This window comes from Lissotriton helveticus, chromosome 1_1 (assembly GCF_964261635.1).
Source record: "Lissotriton helveticus chromosome 1_1, aLisHel1.1, whole genome shotgun sequence".
Taxonomy (NCBI): Eukaryota; Metazoa; Chordata; class Amphibia; order Caudata; family Salamandridae; genus Lissotriton; species Lissotriton helveticus.
In genome coordinates, this window is record NC_136057.1 from 1,007,667,486 (window position 1) to 1,007,691,102 (window position 23,617).

General features: G+C 44.1%; 1 protein-coding gene across 1 annotated transcript in view; it reads right to left on the reverse strand.

Annotated features, from left to right (window-relative positions):
• Window positions 1-23,417, reverse strand: part of LOC144771748 (uncharacterized) — a 160,897-nt gene extending 137,480 nt beyond the window's left edge. The window contains exon 1 of the mRNA XM_078656051.1: window positions 23,212-23,417. Within this exon, the coding sequence (XP_078512177.1) occupies window positions 23,212-23,266 (55 nt within the window). The 5' untranslated portion in view covers window positions 23,267-23,417. The remainder of the gene's footprint in view (window positions 1-23,211) is intronic.
• Window positions 23,418-23,617: the final 200 nt, after the last annotated feature.

Genomic DNA, 23,617 nt, shown 5'->3' on the forward strand with positions numbered 1-23,617 from the left:
CCACTTCACTCGTCCTTGCTCCGCAGCTGACTTACTCCAATCAAGCCTCAAGCAATGAAATAAACTCCACCCGGAAAAAGTCGGCACCTTATTTATTTATTTTAGCTGTTTTATAGCGCGCTCAGTTACTACCAGAGTATCCTGGCGCGTACAGAGATAACAAGCAAGTGGCCAACAGAAAGAATTTATAAACTAATAAGCGATTCTGAAGAGATAAGTTTTAAGTGCCTTCTTAAACGGTACAAAGTTTTCAATCAGTCTCAAGGAGAGAGGCAAAGTGTTCCAAGTCCTAGCTGCGAGACCAGCAAGTGACTGGCCTCCCAGACGTACTCGCTGAAAGCGGGGCACTCTTAAAAAATTGCAATCGGCTGAGCGTAGCGACCGAGTGGGAATATAGCGGCTAAATCTTTTCCTCAGATAGGAAGGCCCAAGATCATGGACTGCTTTAAATGCTAGAGTAAGGATTTTAAAAGTTATCCTCTGCGCAACTGGCAGCCAGTGTAGATCCTTCATATGTATCCGAACACTTTCTCTACTCGGCACATTGCACAGCAAGCGTGCCGTCGCATTTTGAATAATCTGCAGTCTTGCGACTAGAAAGGCAGGGGTTCCGCACAGCAGAGAGTTGGCATAGTCGAGCCGAGATAGAATTAGAGCCCTCGCAACCGACTCTCTTGCTGAAGATGGTAAATAAGGAAAGAACTTTCTCATGGCTTTTAAGGATCCGAAGCGCACCCCTGTAAGTTTTTTTATGTGTGCCTCAAATCGCAGATCCTCTCCAAACCAAACTCCCAAATTCTTTGCAGGGATAGTAACGGAGCCTGGTTGGGGAAAATCCGATGGCCACAGAAGCTCTCTAAAGTTAGGCGGAAACTGGCCATACAACAAAATTTCGGTTTTGTCTTCGTTGCATTTCAGCTGTGCTGCTGCCAACCAGTTAAACACAGCAGAAAGGCACGAACAGATGACCTCAGTGTTGGTAACAGCATCAGGCCACGTAAATAAAAGTTGCGTGTCATCTGCATACGCAATAATTTTTGCTCCCATTTGTTCAGCCAACACAATAAGAGGGGTAAGGTATACATTAAAAAGCAGGGGACTTAATGTAGAACCCTGGGGAACCCCTGTAGTGAGGGGTTTGGTTGAGGATGAATAAGGTGGGATCCAGACCTGCTGAAACCTGTCTGAAAGAAAAGATTTCACCCAATCCAATGCTGAACCCAATATACCGATGTCAGCCAGACGAGTCAGGAGGAGTGAGTGCGGGACAGTGTCGAATGCGGCAGAGAGGTCCAATAAAATCAGAGCCGCTCTGCCGCCACTGTCCAAACACTCCCTGATCGCCTCAGTGATCTCCACCAGAGCCGACTCCGTGCTGTGAGCTGCACGGAAGCCAGACTGGGCTGGATGAAGCGCCCCTGAGGATTCAACAAAGGCATTAAGCTGGGCAAATGCAAGTTTCTCACCAATTTTTGCCATAGCTGGGAGTAGCGAAATGGGTCTGTAATTACTCGGCACAGCTGGGTCCGCTCCTGTCTTCTTCAACAAAGGCAGAAGCTTAGCCTGTTTCCACTCGTTGGGAACCCTTGCTGTTGTAAATGATAGTCCTATTATTTGAGAAACCTCAGATACCACTACTTCAGCCACTTCTGCCAGCACCCGGGCCGGGCAAATATCCCCAGGGGCACCAGATTTTAGCGATTTGATTGCCACCAAGGTATCATCGGCCGAAGGGGGGATAAATCTCTCCATGGTGGCGATGGGTAGAATCTTAGGTTCACCGTTATCAGCGATCCCATTTCCTCCACCAATTGCTCTCTAAGGCTTTGTTGAATTTTGGCAATTTTTGTTACGAAGAAGGAGGAGAGATTTTCACACCATTCGGTAGAGGGTCTCATTGATATCTGCTCGGCACAGGGAGAGAGAAAACTCTTGACTATAGCAAAGATTTCGCGGCTGTTATTTTTTGCCCTCTCAATTCTTTTTGAAAAATACTCCGTTTTTGCCTGTTTAATACTGGCATAGTATTCTCGCTGAGCCGAACGATAAGCTGCTTTAGCTTGTGGGCAGTATGCTACCCTCCATACTCGCTCCAATTTCTTGCAGACTAGTTTAAGAGTGCGTAGTTGGGGCGAATACCAGGGTTGCGAGGGGGTCATCCTGTTTCTGCCTGAATCTGCCCTCTTCGAAGAGGTGGACACAGCTGCTCTTATCCAACTATCATAAGTCTGCAATGCAGAATCTAATTCAACACCTAAAGTGGGTCTGTTCTGATCAAGCCAGGCAGTAAAATTACCCACGTTAATCTTTGGGGGGCCCATAATCTTAGCGGACTTGGGTAAATCTTTCATGGCCGACCATGAGAATCTGATGAGCTGATGGTCAGTCCAAGTTACTATTTGGGGGGCCTCGACCTTCAGCGGAAAGTTAGAACATATAACGTCTAAGATGTGACCACCCGTATGAGTAGGGGAGGAAACCCATTGGGTTAGGGAGGCCAGATCAAAGGAGTCATGTAGAAGCTTACTTTCCTGCCGTTCCTGAGAGTCAACATGAATATTAAAATCACCGAGCAGTAGAAAGCGAGAAAACCTCACTGCTCGGGGAACAAGAGTCTCTAAAAGAGCTTTAAGAAAGGGACCAGAGGGGCCAGGGGGTCGGTAAATAAGGGATCCACCCAATGTGAAATGTGGGGACAAATATAAAGAAAAATTCATAATCTCACCCTCCGCTAAATCATCGGAGTCTTCCACATTAAGAACCCAGGAGTCTCGGTCCAGAGGCAAGATGGCTGCCGTGAGGAAGGCTGTGTAAGCAGCCAGCTCCCTGGTTCCAGGCGTCCGGGAGTGAGGGAGAAAGGACAACTCCGCTATTTTCACGATAATCTCCGTGAAATCCCTGCTGTATGAACACATCTCTGCTCAGAAGGGCGTTCTCGTCCTACCTGATCGAATAACGTCGGACGGCTGCCTGTGGTTGCATCACGCCCGTGTCTACCCTGTGCGGGACGGTGCTGGTCGGAGCTGTTTGGAGGCGTTGACCATTTCCGGGTTGGACGCCAAGGCGAACGTTGCACAAATTAGCACTTTCAGAGCAGAGCAGAGCTAACGCGACGGTACTATACCGTGGTAACTACTGGATACTACTGGATACAAAATATCCTTGCGACGGAGTTCACGAATGTTGCTGAATTTCCTGGAGCTGAATCGGCGGTCCCCGCTGTGGCGCGCTACACTCTGTTTGCTCTGGTCGCAGAGTAGCGGGTCACGGAAGAAAAAGAAGATACCGCTTCCATCCTCTGTCAGCACTCGGAGCAACAAGAGAGACGGCGCAGGAAGGGATCTGAGAAGAGAGGAGCCGGGCAACGAGGAGTTCGAGATGGCAGAAGCTGCACCACCGACCCCTGGTAAAACCCCTGGTAAAACCGCTACTAAACAGGGTAAGAACATTAACAAGGGTGTTTTTAAACCTAATGAAGCCTCGAATGCAAAGAATACCGTATCACAAACATTGCCCGACTTGTTTGGAAAGCATGCTGCCAGGAAGAAAATAACCGATAGTAATAATCAAAACGCCGATATGACTAGTTCTCAACCGCCTAATCAGCGCTCCATGACGGCTGATACCCAAAATAATTCTGCAACCCTTATGCTGACGAATCCTTTGAGGAAGGGTATTATGGGAGGTGTAGTCTCTGGCGGAACTGTAATTAGTCGAGCATGCTCTCTTCCCTCGTTATCAGTATCACCAGTAACTGACCAACAGACTGAAAAAGAAACTATTGCACAGCAAAACAATCTGGAGCTCCCTGAAAAATTCTACTCTTTGTCGGAACTCTCATCCGATGAAGCAACTGGCTTAAATAAAGACTGGGCAGAGTTTAGCTGCGAAAGCCTATCTTCTGATGGTGAGGTTAGTATGAGCCCTGATAACACTAACGCGGCTACTATCATTAAGAAGAAGTTATGGAAGAAGAGATCCTTACGTGTGACGAGCAAAGAGGCTGCTCCTAATTCACCTAGCGGGGAAAACACCCTATCTCCTAATCTAGTATCTGTCACTACTACTGCTACTGACACCCTTGGGTTTAATCACAATTCTTTATCAGACCCGGCTTCGCCACAAGAAAATATTGAAGAGATTACCCTGAAAACAATCTTCGACACTATGATGAGCCACAGGGCGGAAAGCAAAGCTGAAAACCAACGCACACAGATGACCTGCGCTAAAGTCAAAAATGCAGTTCGGCGCGCAATTAAGATTTGCTCTGAGACTACCGACAGAGTTACTGAGGCAGAGGCTAGAATAACTGTTCTAGAAGAAGAGAGTATGGCGCAAAGACAGGAAGTGGGTGATTTCAAAGCATTAAAAGAAGATTTATCCGATAAGATAGCTAATTTGGAGAATCAGGCCCGTAGAAGCAACCTACGCTTTTTGGGGGTTCCTGAAAATAAAGAAGGGTCTGATCCGAGGAGGTTTATCATTAATTTACTAAACGATGCTTTTCCTGAGATGACTGATTGGGATTGGGCACGAGAAATACAACGTGCTCACAGATTTCCCTTCACTGTGAGGAATCCACGACAAGGCCAAGAAAATTATCCTAGGGCCATTCTGGTCTCATTTAATAACTTCCTTGCCCGTGAAGCCATCTATGTAAACGCGAGACCGGATAAGAAAGCGGACGGACCGGGTTGTCAGTTTTTTGTCCGACCAGACTATTGCCAAGCTACTGTGGCTCAACGGTGGTGACTCAGGCAACTGATCCCTGATTTCCAAAAGAAAGAAGTCGCAGTGTTTCTCCAAGGTCCCGCAAAACTAAAGACTGTATTCAAGGGCCAAATAAAATACTTTATTTCTGTAACCAAAGCCAAGGAATATCTGGACTCTATCTGAATAATAATTAGGAGGAACAATTTTTTTCTTTTTCTATTAATGTAGACCGTAAGATTGTAGGACCATAAGGACTATTAGTTTAGAAACTCATGTTGTTGTTATCAACCTTTTCAATAAGTAGGATTACTATGTTCTTTTCTATATTATCTATTTCTTTTTTTTTTCTCCTCCTCCTTTTCTCATTCTTTCTTTTCTCCTTTTCTTCGTCAGGACGCTATGGGCCAGGGACGCGGCACCCATACGTTTTAGGAACTGGTAGTTCCTATGCCTCCTATAGTGGGGAGGGTGGGGGGAGGGGTTCTGGGTCAAAGGGTGGGGGTGGGTAAGGGCAAGGGTTGGTGGTGGGGGTGTAAGGCAGAGGTATTCAATGCAAGGATGTATACAAGGCACCTAAGTTGTAGTATCGAAGAGCATATACTGTTGATGCTTGTCAATTCTTTTTCTTTAATATCATCATTTCTAACATGGATAAAAAGGTGAAAATATGTACAATTAATATTAATGGTCTTAATGACTTAAAAAAGATTGGGATGTTTCGTTCAATGCTCCAGACTCTATCTATTGATTTATTATGTATTCAGGAAACTCATATTGCATGGGATAAGCGCTCTCTTTTGGATAATCTGGGATTGGATGTTTTGCTAACATCTAAACAAATGGGTATAAAAAGAGGCATCGCAATCTGTATACGAAAGGGTGTTGGGAAGTGTTTGAAAACATCAGCTGATAAATGGGGCAGATGGGGGCTTGCTGAACTAATAATCGGGAGTTGTAAATTTACTATATGTTGTATGTATGGCCCTAACTTAGATGATGCTGAAGTTCTCAATACTATAAATTTAGAATTGGCTACTTGGGCACAACCAATCATAGTATGTGGGGACCTAAATATTCACTTGTCAGCCGATTGGAATATCAAATCAGGCAGGAGATATGTGGGTCGCAAGATCAGAACCTATAGAGCACTCAGAGATCTGGTTTTAAATAATGGGCTAACTGACGTCTGGCACAAATTGCATCATAAAGATCCAGGATATACCTTCTATTCTATTCCCCATCGGAAATTTGCCCGACTAGACTATTTTTTTGTATCCTCTCTGTTTTTAGAGAAAATCTGTATCGAAATACTACCCCAAGTCATTTCAGACCATAATCCTATGATTGCTGAGATTCAGTTTCCCACAGAATGTCAAAATCCAACCAGATCCTGGTCATTCCAGAGAAATTTGTTAATAGATGAAGAATATCTTCAATTCATGGTTACTATTATTAATGATTATTTTTTAATAAATAATGACACGGCCTCTCCACAAGTTGTGTGGGATTCTTTTAAAGCAATTGTACGCGGAGAGACAATTAGTTTTGCAAACTACAAGAGGAAAAAAATTCAAACAGACTTCAAGGAGAGGTTAAATAAGATAAGGATAGCCGAGATGGACCTATCAACTGCATGTAAAAACAATATAGGCATAGAAGACGCTCAACTACGGCTAGTTATTGAACGCTCTGGTTTACGGATTCATATTGCTGATGAAGTAGCATCAAAATTTAAGCGACATAAAACTGAACGTTATGAATATAGTGAGCGCACTGGCAAAATTCTTGCACAACGTCTTCGACAAAAATCTTCTATAAACGAAATACAAGGTGTTAAAGATATGAACGGTGTTTACCATGAACGTAGGGAAAGAATTTTAGAGTCATTTTACGATTTCTATAAGACATTGTATAATGACCTCAATAACGAAGTTGATAAGACTCTTAATCCTGTAAATTATCTTCAAAGTGCTAACCAACTGTCACTGTGTCCCGAGGAGACTGACTCATTCATAAGCCCAATAAGCTGGGATGAGATTGAAAACGCCATTTTGAGTCTTGCGGCAGGTAAAGCTATGGGACCCGACCAGATACCCCTTGAATTCTATCGGACATTCAGACACATGCTGAAACCAGAGTTGTTAAGGATCTTCAATTCAGCATTTCAAGGTAAATCCCCTGATTCCTGGTCTATTGCTACCATAGTAGTTTTTCTAAAAAAAAACAAGGATTCAAAAGAATTAGGCTCCTATCGCCCCATTTCCCTTATCACTGCAGACAGCAAAATTTATTCCAAAATTCTTGCAAATAGATTAAATAATGTAATGTCTGGCTTGGTTTCTCATATTCAACACGGTTTTATTAGACACAGAGATACTACAGATCATGTCAAACGCGTTATTACATTACTGGACTGGGCTCAAGCAAAGGAATCTCCAGTTGGGGTGATCTTACTCGATGCTGAAAAAGCGTTTGATAGAGTAGACTGGGGATTCCTTTGGACTGTATTAGAATGGAAAGGGCTCCCACTACAATTTATTCAAGCTGTACGATCACTTTATTCTAATCCTAAGGGTATAATAAGACTTGGTACCGACAATTCGAGACCTTTTTCAATTACCAGGGGGACCAGACAAGGCTGCCCTTGTTCCCCGCTGCTATTTGCTCTATATCTAGAACCCTACTTGAATAGACTCACTCTGGAATCTGATATCCCATCAGTCCGACTTTTTGAGGTTGACCACAAAGTTTTAGCTTACGCAGACGACGTGGCTATTGTAACCTCTGATGCTTCCTCTGCGTTTCCTAAAATCATTGATGTTGCAAGAGAGTTTGGGAAATTTTCCGGATATAAGCTTAATATCTCAAAGACTCAGATTATACACTCTGAAATGGGTAAACCTACTGATATTCCACTAAATACTACTGGCACATATCTTGGTGTAACTCTATCTCCTAAGGTTGATGACATTGTCGCTTTAAACATAAATCCTTTACTTATATCCACCAATAGAACTTTAGAAAGGCTAAATAACTTACACTTATCCTTACACGGACGAACCAATGTCATCAAGATGATGATCTTTCCAAAATTTCTGTATTTTTTTCGTATTATTCCTTTATTTTTTTCAATGTCTCTTTTCAATAAAATAGATAAGATGCTGTCTAGGTTCCTGTGGGGGTACCGTCGCTCCAGAAGATCCTTAAAATGGTGTACTCTTCCGCAAGAACGTGCCGGGCTGGGATTTCCTAATCTTAGAATGTACTATTGGGCCATTACTCTTAAAACAATCAGGGTCTTACTATTTCATGATTATGTTACTGAACATTCTATGGCACCCTCTATTTTTGAAATGCTTTTAGGCGCTCACGCTCGGCAGTGCCTACTGAAATTCATGGAACCCAGCTACTATAAAAAAACAAAATTTAAGGTGGTTCTTTCTGCTTTTTTAGTTTGGAGACAAATGAACAAAACTTTACGCATAACCCCAAAACTTAATTTCTACACACCTATTTTTGGCAATAAGTCATTATCTGAAATTTTTCAAGATAATGCTATATATCGATGGCATATGAGACAGATTCACGTAATTGGGCAATTGTATCAAAATGGGATCTTTATGTCCTTTTCAGAACTTCAAAAGACATTTGGCCTTCCCAGGAATGAATTTTTTAAATATTTACAGATCCGTAGTTTTCTGGAAAAAAAAATCTGTTATATACTGATACCATGGAGACTATTGATATCCTAGAGAGCTGTAGGAAGAATAATCGTATTGGCACAATGTATCAGTTAATGATTAATAGGCTGGTGGACGATCTTGATCATCAAACCCAGAAATGGCAGAGAAATTTAAATATAGAAGGGATAGACTTGGTAAGAGCTTTTGAGATGAGTAATAAGATACTAATCAATAGCTCTCTTAAAAGCCAACATTACATGTCTACTCTAGATCTCTATTACACACCTGCCAAGTTGGCCAAATGGAAAGCTATAAGAGGCACTAATTGTAATCGCTGCGGAATTCTAGCAGCAGACTCTATTCACATGTTCTACAGCTGCTCTAAACTGGTGGTAAATATAGACAAGATTGAAAAGTTTTTGACTAATTTGCTACATGCTCATATCACACTCCATCCTTCTGTCATTATTTTTGGTGTTTATTTTCCTTCTGAAAATCTATCTCTTGATCAAGAATACTTTATGTTTATTGGAATGTCTATATACCGTTCTTGTATCACCTCCAGATGGTTGGATATAGATCCACCAACGTTCGAACAATGGTTGGGAAAGCTGTTAAATGTTTATAGAATGGATAAAGCAGTCTACAAATTGAAGGGACATAAAAAGAAGATCTTCGGTCGGAAGTTATGGTCCCCTATTGACAATTGGATTTAAATTTAATAATGACTGTATTTGTAAAGACTTATTTTATATTCTATGTTTGGTTTCGTCCTTGTATGTTTCTACCTCTGCCAAAAAAAACAATAAAAAAAAAATTAAAAAAAAGAACCCAGGAGTCTCTAAAAATAATAGCTAACCCACCACCCCTACCACCAAACCTGTCCTTCCTTCGGATTTTAAACCCTCTGGGAATGGCCAATTCAATATCAGGGGCACAGGAGTCGTTCAACCATGTTTCTGTAATGAATAACAGGTCTAGTGTACCATCTTCTAGCAAAGAAAAAGTTTCAGAAGCATGTTTGCTCATAGAGCGAGCGTTTATTAAAGCCGCTGAGATAGAGCCAAACTCCGAGACGGACTCTGAACAAATCATATTATTGGTACAGCATGCAAAGCCGCAGGCAGAGCACGAATTAAGATTTACTGGGTCAATAGTAGTACACTTTAATCTTTTATCCAATGCGGGGAGAAGCACCATCAAACTCGAACGGGTGTATCTAATATTAGTTTTGATCGAGGTCAATGACTGCAAGCCAGCCCGTCCTGCGTCCGCCACGTCCGAGGCGCGGACGGGCGCAGACGGGCTGACCTTTGGCTTACCTTTGGCGCGCCTGAGGCGCGCCCGCCATGCGCGACCGCTGCGCGCTGATGCAGGCATGCTAATTTTATGCCGTGTCCTCTCTCCACCAGCTAGAACGCTGCCACCAGTTCTGCTGGGGAGAAGGACTACCCTCAAGATGGCCGCCCACCCTCGCCACAACCGTAATAACAGCCGCGGTAAAAGGGGCCAGGAGAGGCTTTATCAAGATAGACGGGTGAGTCAGAGCTCGCCCGCGATGTACCTGCACAACAAAAAGGGTTAGGCAGAGTAGTATGCAAATAAAAGAGATACGATATTTTTAGTATTAAAAGTGAACAAACAGTCTTAAAATCACCGCTGTTCTAGGTAATATGGCCACAAGCAAAGCGGGAGTAACAGGGAGCTGCCACCACCCCAAACACACCGCAAAGACTATCGGCCTCGGCTGAATTTATGCCCTGCAACATACTCCTCTGGAGCATACCTATGCTCATCAATTCTATAGACCCGGTGCTGAGAAATAGGTGCCGGTGCTTAGCACCGGAAAGCACCGGCACAAATTAAGCACTCTAGATAGCATAATTAAATCCATCTGGTAAATAGTCATATAACATGCCTCTACATTTAAGGATGACATCTCTAGGTATCTGGCTTTGGGTGTCTGAGTCTATTCTACAGAAAACAATGTGTGCACATATTTATAAATTATAAATATGTGCAATTTTTTTTCTTTACAATAGAATTATAGAATCATAATGCACACTGCCTGTATTATATACTGTGAAGTGTATGATAAAGGCTCGCCAAGCAAACAGAATCTCATAACCTCGTCTTTGACCATCGCATACATTTTTATTGCTATGTAAATTGTATTTTAAATAGCAAATATTAATTATGTTAACCTGCATGCCTTTGATAAAGCAACCTGCAGAAGCAAACATGCAGTTTCGAGGGCTGCTTTGTATAGAATAAAAATTTAGTTTTCAGATAATCCAAATCAGATGTTGAGCAGTTTAATCACTCAATCATAGTACTTGCAGAGCGCGCTACATAACCGTCAGGGTCTCGAGGCGCTGAGGGGAGGGGGTGCTGCTACTGCTCGAAGAGCCAGGTCTTGAGGAGTCTTCTGAAGGCGAGTAGGTCTTGAGTCTGCCGTACGTGCGTAGGGAGGGTGGTCCAGGTCTTGGCGGCGAGGTAGGAGAAGGATCTGCCGCCGGAGGTCGTTCGTTGGCTGCAGGGGACAGTTGCGAGAGCGAGGCTGGCGGAGCGGAGCTGGCGGGTGGGGGTGTAGAAGCTGAGTCTGCTGTTCAGGTAGGCTGGTCCGGCGTTGTGTAGTGCTCTGTGTGCATGGGTGAGGAGCTTGAAGGTGATACTCTTGTCGACGGGGAGCCAGTGTAGGTCTATCAGGTGGGGGGTGACGTTGCTGCGGCGGGAGACAGTGACGATCAGTCGGGCGGAGGTGTTTTGGATGCGTTGTAGTCGTCGTAGGTGTTTGGCTGGGATTCCTGCGTAGAGTACGTTGCCGAAGTCCAGTCTGCTGCTGACGAGGGCCTGTGTCACCGTTCTTCTTGTTTCGGTCAGGATCCACTTGTAGATCCTGCGGAGCATACGAAGGGTGTTGTAGCAGGAGGAGGAGATGGCGTTGACCTGTCTAGCCATGGAGAGGGAGGAGTCGAGGATGAATCCTAGGTTGCGTGCATGGTCAGTGAGTGTTGGTGCTGTTCCCAGTGTGGTCGGCCACCAGGAGTCGTCCCAGGCTGAGGGGGTGGTTCCAAGGATGAATACCTCCGTCTTGTCCGAGTTCAGCTTCAGACGGCTGTGCCTCATCCAATCGGCAACGGCCTTCATTCCCTCGTGGAGGTTGGTTTTGGCGGTGTGTGGGTCCTTGGTGAGGGAGAGGATGAGCTGGGTGTCACCTGCGTAAGAGATGATGTTGAGGTCGTGATGGCAGGCCACTTGTGCGAGGGGGGCCATGCAGATGTTGAACAGTGTCGGGCTGAGGGACAAGCCCTGGCGGACGCCGCAGATGATTTTGGTGGCTTCGGATCGGAAGGGAGGGAGGCGGACGCACTGGGTTCTGCCGGAGAGGAAGGACGTGGTCCGGTCAAGGGCCTTCCCTTGGATTACGGCTTCTAAGAGGCGTGTCTGTAGAGTGCGATGGCAGACCATGTCGAAGGCAGCCAACAGGTCCAGGAGGATGAGGGTTGATGTTTCGCCGTTGTCTAGTTGGCCCCTGATTTCGTCTGTGGCGGTGTTGTTGTCTTCCAGGTGGCGGGCCAACTGTCTGTTGACGATTTTCTCGATGATCTTTGCTGGGAACGGGAGCAGGGAGATGGGCCGGAAGTCCTTGATGTCCTTGGGGTCTACCTTGGGCTTCTTGAGGAGGGCGTGAATTTCGGCGTGTTTCCAGCTTTCCGGGAATGTCGCTGTTTTGAAGGAGATGTTGATGACCTACCGTAGCTGGGTTGCGATGGCTGCGTCTGCTTTGTTGAATACGTGGTGTGGGCATGGGTCTGACGGAGATCCTGAGTGTATGGAGTTCATGACCTTGCGTGTTTTGTCGTCGTTGACGTTGGAGCAGGAGGTCAGGCGGATGGCGCTGTTCACAGGGGAGGTGGGGTCTGTCGTAGTCGGGCGGTTGTGGTGTTAAAGCTGTCGTGGATGTCAGCAATCTAGCGATCTCATTAATTACTTATTATTAATTATACTTATTAATGTTAGAAACCTAGTAAAATAGTGTATTTTTATGTCCAATTTGATTACTTAAATACTATTAATTGTTTTATGTGCCATTTGTTCCCACAGTGGAAGCGCTGCTTATAACTGTTATCAACCTTTTAAAGATGAAATGCAGTGTGGAATTCAGAACTTTAACTTTCCAGTTACCTATAAATGCGATGGAAGGCTTAACCCACTAAACTTTCCTACCTTCCACCATCCACCTTACCCTTGTATTACTATTCATAACAAGCATTGACAGACCCACTAGGCCTGGCATTAATATGCTAGGGCAGATGTAGAACCCTGGCCTCTGCATAAAGCCTATTCCTGTCACTTGTTTCACTGGGGTGCACTGTTGCTATGTTAACTGTGTTCAGCCGAAAGGCTACGTTGTGACCCTTACATTCAGAAACACTGCCTGTGAGACCAATGTGGCCAGGCATCAAGGAAGTGTAGCCGTCACTGCCCCTTTGGGAAACGGACATTGAGGAAGGTGTAAAGGGGTCGAGCGCAAACCCCTCCCTGCCAATCCTGCACGTCACATCCATTGCAAGCCGGTATGATGAGGCACCTTATTAATGGTGAACTGCCACATACTTCTGTTGCAGTCAGACAACCCATCCTTCAATGTCAGGGTGTTTGTGCCTACTCTGGTGGAGGCTGCTCCTATCAGTAGTGTGTACTCTGTAACCTTTCTATGTTGATTGATTTCCATGTGTTTTTCTCCTTTAGTTCTCCCTTGTTTTTTTAACATTTAATTTACAACCAATTCTTATTTTGTTCTCCTTTTAATCATCTTCTCTTCCATCACACCTTTTTTTCAATATGTTGCTTTCTTTTCCTGCAAGTCTGGTGTTGTTTTCTTGAGTTAATATTGGGTGGATGCACAGCTCAAAGGTTGGTTCAATGTCTCTCCAAAATTTATAAGGGGTTCTGGTGCACCAGAAGGGTGACGTCGAGGGTCCCACGACGTCTATACAATAGTGGAATAGTGAGACTAGACAAAGTCTGGAATCATCCCCTGTGGGCACACATTAGATCGTCTTCTAAGTAAAGAAGACTTCTTTAGCAATTTTTCTCAAGTGTTCATTTTATTTGAAGTTGTCTTTCAGATCATATTAGTAGCTTTTTATCTTTATCCAAACAATTTGATAACATCAGGCAATGTCCATTTCAAAATCACCAATGCATTTCGGGCATTAGGTTCATGCCCTTCATCAGGGAGACGACACTATAAAAAATATATGGTGAATGACCGTTAGTAGGCGGTAAAATAACGAATGAACAAACAATTGAGGCAACATGATTGAGCTAATTAACATTCGGTAAAACATGATGTGCTGGTCGGTTAATCATTTGATAATATCATGAACAAATTATCACAACCATAATGATACTCATATGCAAAACAATCTACATGATGGACAAAATCCGTGTCACGTACATGCCTTTCCGAGTATAGGGTTCACAATCTGTAACAAAAGGAGAGTGCAGAAACTGGTTTACTATTTGTTCGGTGTGTGGGGTCTGAAAGCGTGGTGGTGTGCGAGAAAAAGCGGGAGTGAAACTAACCTGAAATGGTTGAATTCAAGGTGTAGGTAATCCAATGTTCGTTTCAGTGAATGCGGCACGAAGGGGTCGGTCGCGCTACTAAATTCAAAGGGAGAGATCTCCGATCATGTGAGCAATCACATGACTACCAGGGTGGAAAAAAGACTCAGCGAGAATGTTAAGTTCCACTCACAAAAGAGAGGATGAAATTCAGGATTGGGTGCCTTCACCCGGGCGGTTAGCAGATGGTCGCAGGGTCTAAATTACCGGCTAAAATTGTAATGTGCAATGTACAGAAAAGAAATAAAAAAATAAAGTACAAAAGAGAGGAAAAAATAGAAGGTCAGGATAACGTGGCAGAGTGGGGACTCGATCCACAGTCTGTTAATTGGAAGGAATGTAAGACTAAGGGATTAGTGTGTTGCGCCACCGTGATGGTGGGAGACATCAACAAGTTGGTGACCCTAAGGCTAGTGAAGGTTGTAGGGTGTGTGTGGTGATAAGTGTCAAATGTATAATATACAAACGCTGTAGGCACAATAAATGATCATAAGAGCAATTGGTTACAGGTAACATGCAAGTTCGATTCTTTCATTCAAGCCCGTAGGCTTCTGGGTTGAAAGTTTCTGAATCCACTGGTTTTCTCTGCGGAGAAGGTAGTTGGAGTTGTCACGACCTTCAATTTTAGGAACGATTTCCAAAACAATGAATTTGATCTGTGAAACATTATGTTTCTCTTCCGTGAAGTGGGATGATAAAGCAGATTTGGTGTTTTTTAGTCTGATGTTTGACTTATGTTCTGTTAGGCGCACTTTTATGCGCCGCTCTGTCTTGCCCACGTACATCTTGCCGCACGGGCAACGTATCCCATATATTAGGTTGCTTGATTCACAGGTTGCGTTCACCTTGAGTTTGATTCGGTGACCTTTAGATGGATGATTTATGCTGCTACCTCTAATAATGCTATTACAGTGGCCGCAGTTGAGGCATGGTCTCGTACCTATGTAAGTAGTCTCATCTGTCATAGGATTTTGTAGAATTTCCCCCAAGTTTTTAGCTCTGTTGAAAGCAAACAGAGGTGGTTGGCTAAATGATTGGTTGAAATCAGGTTCGAGATTTAGAATTGACCAGTGTTTGCGGATGATTTGTTTGTATCTTTTGCTAGCAGTAGAAAATTTTGATACTGCCACTATGCGTGACTGATCCTTTTTTGGTTTGTATGTAAGCAAGGTAGTTCTGTCAATATTGTCGATTCTCTGTCTAGCTTGATTCACTACTGTTGGCGGATATCCTCTTACTAGGAACTTGCTGGTCATTTCTTCTAGTCGTACCTCCAAAGTTGTTTCATCTGATGCAATTCTCTTTACTCTAGCCATTTGCGAAAATGGTAAGTTCTTAATAAGGTTTGGTTCATGGAAGCTTGAGTGTAGCAGCATGTTATTTCTATCCGTGGGTTTCACGTATAGATCCGTTGTGAATCCTGTGGGAGTTCTTATCACTTTCACATCCAGAAAGTTAACTTCAGTGTTGGATGTAACCCATGTCAACTGGATCCGTTGGTCGATATCATTGAACTTCGTCAAGGCCTTGATGAGATTTTCCTCCGTGTTGGTCCAAACGATGAAGAGATCATCGATGTATCTCACGATCATTTTAAGGTTGTCCATCCATTCACTGTTGGATAAAATATGCTGATTCTCATACCACTGCATGAAAATGTTGGCATACACGGGCGCTGCCGAATTGCCCATTGCCATCCCGGTGAGTTGTTGGTACAAGGTGGTGTCTGTTTTGAAGTAGCTGTGATATAGTATAAAGTGCATCAGCTCCATGAGGAAGGTTTGAAATTCTATATCCAATTCCGTTTGAAGTAGGGCCGCTTCCATTGCTTCAATGCCCATATCGTGAGGTATGCTGGTATACAGACTCCGTACGTCTGCAGTGCATAGAATGATGTCTTCAAGAGGGGTTAGAATAACCTGTTGGAGTTTTAAGAGAAATTGTGACGTGTCCTTAATGTATGTTTGCATAGTTTGTACCGTAGGCTGCATGTATTTGTCCAATAGTTGTCCGATGGGTTCATGGAGAATACCTCGTGTTGACACGATCGGTCGCATGGGTGGATCAAATGTGTTCTTGTGGATCTTTGGGACCAGTCTGAGGGTAGGGCTTCTGGGGTGGAGAGTTATCAGAAAGTTCTTCGTTCTTTCATTGATTATGCCATTTGTAAATGCTGTATCAATCAGAGATTTGAGATTTTTTGAGTATTCTGAAGTTGGATTGTGGTCCATTCTTTTGTAAGTGTTGATATCCGTGATGTGTTCCATCACCTTAGCATTGTACATATCGCTGTTCATGATTACGATGGCTCCCCCTTTGTCTGCTTTAGTGAATTTAATCAATTTGTTAGAAGCCAATTTTCTTAGAGTGTCTAAATCCTTCTGAGTGGTGTTGCGATTTTTAGGTTTTTTGTGTTTTATCTTATGCGGGTCTTGTTTCACAAGATTCTCGAATAAATCCAAGGTCTTGTGACTGGTCGGCGCTTGAAAGGTGCTATGAGGTCGTAGTCCACGTAGTTGATCACTGTCAGGCTGTGGGCGATCCGGCAAGGTGTTATCAAAAAAATGTCTCAATCTGAGTTTACGCATGAGTTTAAAGAAACTCACTTCCAGTTCCAGGTTATCAGTGGTGGCTGTTGGTACAAACGATGTGCCCTTCTGTAGTAGTGCCAATTCATATGAGCTGAAGTTGTGGTCACTGATGTTGATAACTAGTTGTTTTGCGGTAGATTCTTCTTTGTTCTTCTCTCCTTCTCCTTGTCCTTCTCCTTGGTTGTAGCTGATGTGCTTCGTGTGGTGGGTGGGTCCCTTTCTTTGTCTTTTCCTTGTCCCTCTCCGGGGTCTCCTTTTTGGGCTTGGCCCTGGTCTAAAAAAGGATTTGTATCAGAGGTTTTGCTGGTGGTCGGTTCCTCCATTGGTGTTTTGTCTTTAGGGATGCCGGTAGATTGAGGTTTACGTGGTCTCTGTGTATCACTATCTGTGGACGATGTATCAGTGTTGGAGTTGTATGGACGGTTTCTGCGTTTTTGTGCATAGATATCTGCCCATGTGTAGACTTCCCCAAGGCGGTAGTCCAGGGTATCTCTTTTATATTTACGAATTTTACGTTCGTTAATTTCCTTGGTATGGCGGTCTATTTGGTTTTTGATATCTTCCAGTGTGTTTTTCAATTCGTCCTCCGTCATCATTTTAGCTAGTTCAGTAGATGTTTCCTCAATCTCCGTGCTGAGTTCTTCTAAAATATTAGATAATTCCTGAATTATTAGCAAAATCAAATCTAGTGAACACTTGTTCAATATTTCGTACCAGCGTTCTTGAAATTTCTTGGAATGTTTACAGAGGGATGGTTTAAGTGCTATTCTCAGGCCTCGTGGTATGCGTGCGTTCCGATGGTATCTAATGAGTGTACTTGCATGTAGTTGTTGATTAGTTTTTCGTTTCGTGAGATATAGTAAATGTCTTATATTTTGCTCTTTAGATCTGCTTGTGCTTTCCTGCGTAAGTTCTTCCCTGATTAAGGAGTAAATTTGATCCGCATCTTTAGTTTCAAAGGCAAACGTGGAAGCCCTAGCTTCCGTACTTTTCGTGATATCGTCATAATTGCTCATAGTTGGTTTGAAACGTCGAGGTTAGGTGCGTGCCATCCGTCCCGTGGACTCTAGATAGACAATAATGAATTAATATTGGGTGGATGCACAGCTCAAAGGTTGGTTCAATGTCTCTCCAAAATTTATAAGGGGTTCTGGTGCACCAGAAGGGTGACGTCGAGGGTCCCACGACGTCTATACAATAGTGGAATAGTGAGACTAGACAAAGTCTGGAATCATCCCCTGTGGGGACTACGACCTCATAGCACCTTTCAAGCGCCGACCAGTCACAAGACCTTGGATTTATTCGAGAATCTTGTGAAACAAGACCTGCATAAGATAAAACACAAAAAACCTAAAAATCGCAACACCACTCAGAAGGATTTAGACACTCTAAGAAAATTGGCTTCTAACAAATTGATTAAATTCACTAAAGCAGACAAAGGGGGAGCCATCGTAATCATGAACAGCGATATGTACAATGCTAAGGTGATGGAACACATCACGGATATCAACACTTACAAAAGAATGGACCACAATCCAACTTCAGAATACTCAAAAAATCTCAAATCTCTGATTGATACAGCATTTATAAATGGCATAATCAATGAAAGAACGAAGAACTTTCTGATAACTCTCCACCCCAGAAGCCCTACCCTCAGACTGGTCCCAAAGATCCACAAGAACACATTTGATCCACCCATGCGACCGATCGTGTCAACACGAGGTAGTCTCCATGAACCCATCGGACAACTATTGGACAAATACATGCAGCCTACGGTACAAACTATGCAAACATACATTAAGGACACGTCACAATTTCTCTTAAAACTCCAACAGGTTATTCTAACCCCTCTTGAAGACATCATTCTATGCACTGCAGACGTACGGAGTCTGTATACCAGCATACCTCACGATATGGGCATTGAAGCAATGGAAGCGGCCCTACTTCAAACGGAATTGGATATAGAATTTCAAACCTTCCTCATGGAGCTGATGCACTTTATACTATATCACAGCTACTTCAAAACAGACACCACCTGGTACCAACAACTCACCGGGATGGCAATGGGCAATTCGGCAGCGCCCGTGTATGCCAACATTTTCATGCAGTGGTATGAGAATCAGCATATTTTATCCAACAGTGAATGGATGGACAACCTTAAAATGATCGTGAGATACATCGATGATCTCTTCATCGTTTGGACCAACACGGAGGAAAATCTCATCAAGGCCTTGACGAAGTTCAATGATATCGACCAACGGATCCAGTTGACATGGGTTACATCCAACACTGAAGTTAACTTTCTGGATGTGAAAGTGATAAGAACTCCCACAGGATTCACAACGGATCTATACGTGAAACCCACGGATAGAAATAACATGCTGCTACACTCAAGCTTCCATGAACCAAACCTTATTAAGAACTTACCATTTTCGCAAATGGCTAGAGTAAAGAGAATTGCATCAGATGAAACAACTTTGGAGGTACGACTAGAAGAAATGACCAGCAAGTTCCTAGTAAGAGGATATCCGCCAACAGTAGTGAATCAAGCTAGACAGAGAATCGACAATATTGACAGAACTACCTTGCTTACATACAAACCAAAAAAGGATCAGTCACGCATAGTGGCAGTATCAAAATTTTCTACTGCTAGCAAAAGATACAAACAAATCATCCGCAAACACTGGTCAATTCTAAATCTCGAACCTGATTTCAACCAATCATTTAGCCAACCACCTCTGTTTGCTTTCAACAGAGCTAAAAACTTGGGGGAAATTCTACAAAATCCTATGACAGATGAGACTACTTACATAGGTACGAGACCATGCCTCAACTGCGGCCACTGTAATAGCATTATTAGAGGTAGCAGCATAAATCATCCATCTAAAGGTCACCGAATCAAACTCAAGGTGAACGCAACCTGTGAATCAAGCAACCTAATATATGGGATACGTTGCCCGTGCGGCAAGATGTACGTGGGCAAGACAGAGCGGCGCATAAAAGTGCGCCTAACAGAACATAAGTCAAACATCAGACTAAAAAACACCAAATCTGCTTTATCATCCCACTTCACGGAAGAGAAACATAATGTTTCACAGATCAAATTCATTGTTTTGGAAATCGTTCCTAAAATTGAAGGTCGTGACAACTCCAACTACCTTCTCCGCAGAGAAAACCAGTGGATTCAGAAACTTTCAACCCAGAAGCCTACGGGCTTGAATGAAAGAATCGAACTTGCATGTTACCTGTAACCAATTGCTCTTATGATCATTTATTGTGCCTACAGCGTTTGTATATTATACATTTGACACTTATCACCACACACACCCTACAACCTTCACTAGCCTTAGGGTCACCAACTTGTTGATGTCTCCCACCATCACGGTGGCGCAACACACTAATCCCTTAGTCTTACATTCCTTCCAATTAACAGACTGTGGGTCGAGTCCCCACTCTGCCACGTTATCCTGACCTTCTATTTTTTCCTCTCTTTTGTACTTTATTTTTTTATTTCTTTTCTGTACATTGCACATTACAATTTTAGCCGGTAATTTAGACCCTGCGACCATCTGCTAACCGCCCGGGTGAAGGCACCCAATCCTGAATTTCATCCTCTCTTTTGTGAGTGGAACTTAACATTCTCGCTGAGTCTTTTTTCCACCCTGGTAGTCATGTGATTGCTCACATGATCGGAGATCTCTCCCTTTGAATTTAGTAGCGCGACCGACCCCTTCGTGCCGCATTCACTGAAACGAACATTGGATTACCTACACCTTGAATTCAACCATTTCAGGTTAGTTTCACTCCCGCTTTTTCTCGCACACCACCACGCTTTCAGACCCCACACACCGAACAAATAGTAAACCAGTTTCTGCACTCTCCTTTTGTTACAGATTGTGAACCCTATACTCGGAAAGGCATGTAAGTGACACGGATTTTGTCCATCATGTAGATTGTTTTGCATATGAGTATCATTATGGTTGTGATAATTTGTTCATGATATTATCAAATGATTAACCGACCAGCACATCATGTTTTACCGAATGTTAATTAGCTCAATCATGTTGCCTCAATTGTTTGTTCATTCGTTATTTTACCGCCTACTAACGGTCATTCACCATATATTTTTTATAGTGTCGTCTCCCTGATGAAGGGCATGAACCTAATGCCCGAAATGCATTGGTGATTTTGAAATGGACATTGCCTGATGTTATCAAATTGTTTGGATAAAGATAAAAAGCTACTAATATGATCTGAAAGACAACTTCAAATAAAATGAACACTTGAGAAAAATTGCTAAAGAAGTCTTCTTTACTTAGAAGTTGTTTTCTTGAGTGCACTCCCCAATGCTAATGCCAAAGCATTAGCCAATGGCCAAAAAACAATAACAAAGCCAATAGCTCTCGCGTTGCTGCGACCTATTGGCATTGCCAATGCCTGTTTCAGTCGGTGAAGGGGGGGATTGTGGGGGGATGGGAGGGGGGCGTAGTTGGGGGGGATTTTGTTCTTGTTGCGGCACTGCACGACTGGGGAAGGACTTTACACGCATGGGTCTCTCCCGTGACATTTCGTGTAACAGATCGACCCTTCCTCAGGGTAGTCTCAGCGGAGCCATTGAATGATACTTGGCGATTGGAACTTCTTACCGCCCTGTCATCACAGACTTTGCTTAATGTGACTCGCTGGCGCTTGAAACTCCCAATGGTTGTAATGGATGCTCCTACGGGGCTCATATTTGTGCTGCTGTAATAATGCCGCTTGTTTTCCTTTCTGTCTATACTATCTTCTTCCTTTTTCCAGACTCAATAAAATCAACTTTTACAAAAAAAATAAGGTCAAAAGGTATATGCTGAACACTTGAGGCGTGTAGCGTGTAGCGCTGCAAAGCTAGTGGCTATCTCCCTGAATGGACAGTTTCAAGCTCTTGTGCATTTCATGAGTTTAACGGAGCATTTACAGGTGCAATGGAAAAGGGCTATTTCAAATGGGCACGGTGCAGCAGATGACCTCTGACGTATAGGGGTTGAAGGAACTGGCAATACACTGCAGAGTTCAGGACTGGGCTCATTGGGGCACATTATGATGGCGGAAGGACCGCCACCGCCGGGCCAGCGGTGGCGGTCCTTCCACCTTCATACTGAAAATTCCCTCCGCCAAATTAGGATGGTGGTGGGAATCACAATGGTTCGGCGGCAGATGGAAAGTCCGTTCGCCAGGGTTCCGCAAGGCTGTCCTTTTCCGCCCGCCCTACGGAACCCAGAACCAGGGCAATATTGCAGCGGTGCTGTGCAGGCACCGCCGTAGTGATTATGATATGCCCTTCCTCCTGTCTTGTTGCAGCGGATATCCTGCCGCAAAAAGACAGGCGGAGACTGGCTTTGTGGACACGTTGCGGGCCCCCACTGTGTGTGTGGGAGAGTGCACTGAAGGGGTACCCGTGGTACCCCCTGCAGTTCCATGCACCACGTGGCAGGCACAGCGTGGTGCCTGCCACATGGTGCAGGGATATGCTTTGCATGCTCTTTTGACATTGCAGACGGTGCTGTAGCCAGCAGCACTGTCCGCAATGTTAAAAGGCCAGGATGGCGCAGCCTAATTGCACTAGTGGGACCGCCGCACGTCTGGCGGGAAGTTCCATCACCGTTATGATGGCAGGCGGACTGATGTTCGCCCACCATCATAATGAGCCCCATTATTCTCTTTTGGAACCAGTGGGTGAGATTTTCAGCACTGGGCCCAACCAGGGACATTTGTCACAGCTCAAGGAGCAAGACTAAGGCTGTTATGAAGCAGCCACCTTGAGCTCACTGTAAAACTTCAGTGCAGAGTGACTTGATTCATCCTTGAGTTGGATACATGTAGAACCATAGTCAGAGATGACCATGGCTAGATCCCACACATAACACTAACTGTAGCTGTGCATTATGTCACAAGGTGCAATATTGTGGGCCAGTCACTGCATTGAAGCCCAGGTCTCAACATGGCATAAGTCTGCAGATGTGTGTTATTGGAATATAGCAGTTTAAGACATTTAGCTGATATTTTTAACTTGGACTTTGTGCTTACTTGTATAGCCCAAAAACTCTTCAGAAATGAAATCTCGAAAGTGTTCTTTCCTGCAATGTGACTTTTGCGCCCTGATGCACCAGCATGGCACAGCCAACAACCCTGCGTTCACCCTTGCATCTCTGCCTCTCACTCAGACCTATTAAAGGGAGTGCCACCTCAGGACATCTGCTGTGCTCCACATTCTATTTCTATCATATTTACAGAAGCCTTAAGCCCATTACAGATACAAATGCTTAGTACCTTTACACAGACTATTCTTTGAGTGTTATCTTCATTATAGAGCCCAAGAAAAGACAAGCTGGCGACACACTGCAGAGGCCGACAGGGATTTAATGTCAGTCAAGTAGCTATCAAGACTTAGCCCTGGTTTAGGTTTCTCTGCTCAGAGGTGGCCACATGGGCCTTTACGAGTGTCCAGTAGTGTTGTGTATGACTCTGAACTGATGATGCAAGCCAAGGGAATTAAGAGGCAGCCACAGTGAAGAAGGTAAAATGGAGACAGGTGTGTGGATGGTTCCTACCTCCAAAGAGTGTTGTCATCTCCAGCAAGCCGAACGTGAGAACCAGACCCGCCATGTTCAGCGCTCGGCAGCTCCCTGGTACCAGGGTTGGACAGCACCGTGGACAAGAGCGCACGCACTGCCGCCAGCACCAGGATCTTAAGCCTCGCCTTGGAAAGTGATCTCAGATAAAGCTTCGGCAACGCATAGTCTTGAAGATGTCACCAATGGTTTGTGACTGTGATGGGTGTAAGGCACATGGGATACGATCTAGAGCATGTCACGCGCTCATTGCTCTGTGGGTTGACTTGAGGCCAATGAGCCGCATCTAGGTCAGGAATGTAGGACGCACGTAGTTTGGGCTGCCACTGGCTTCAGCCTCTGCTTACCAATGGGAAATAAGCCAGCTTGCAGTTTTTGAGTAGCA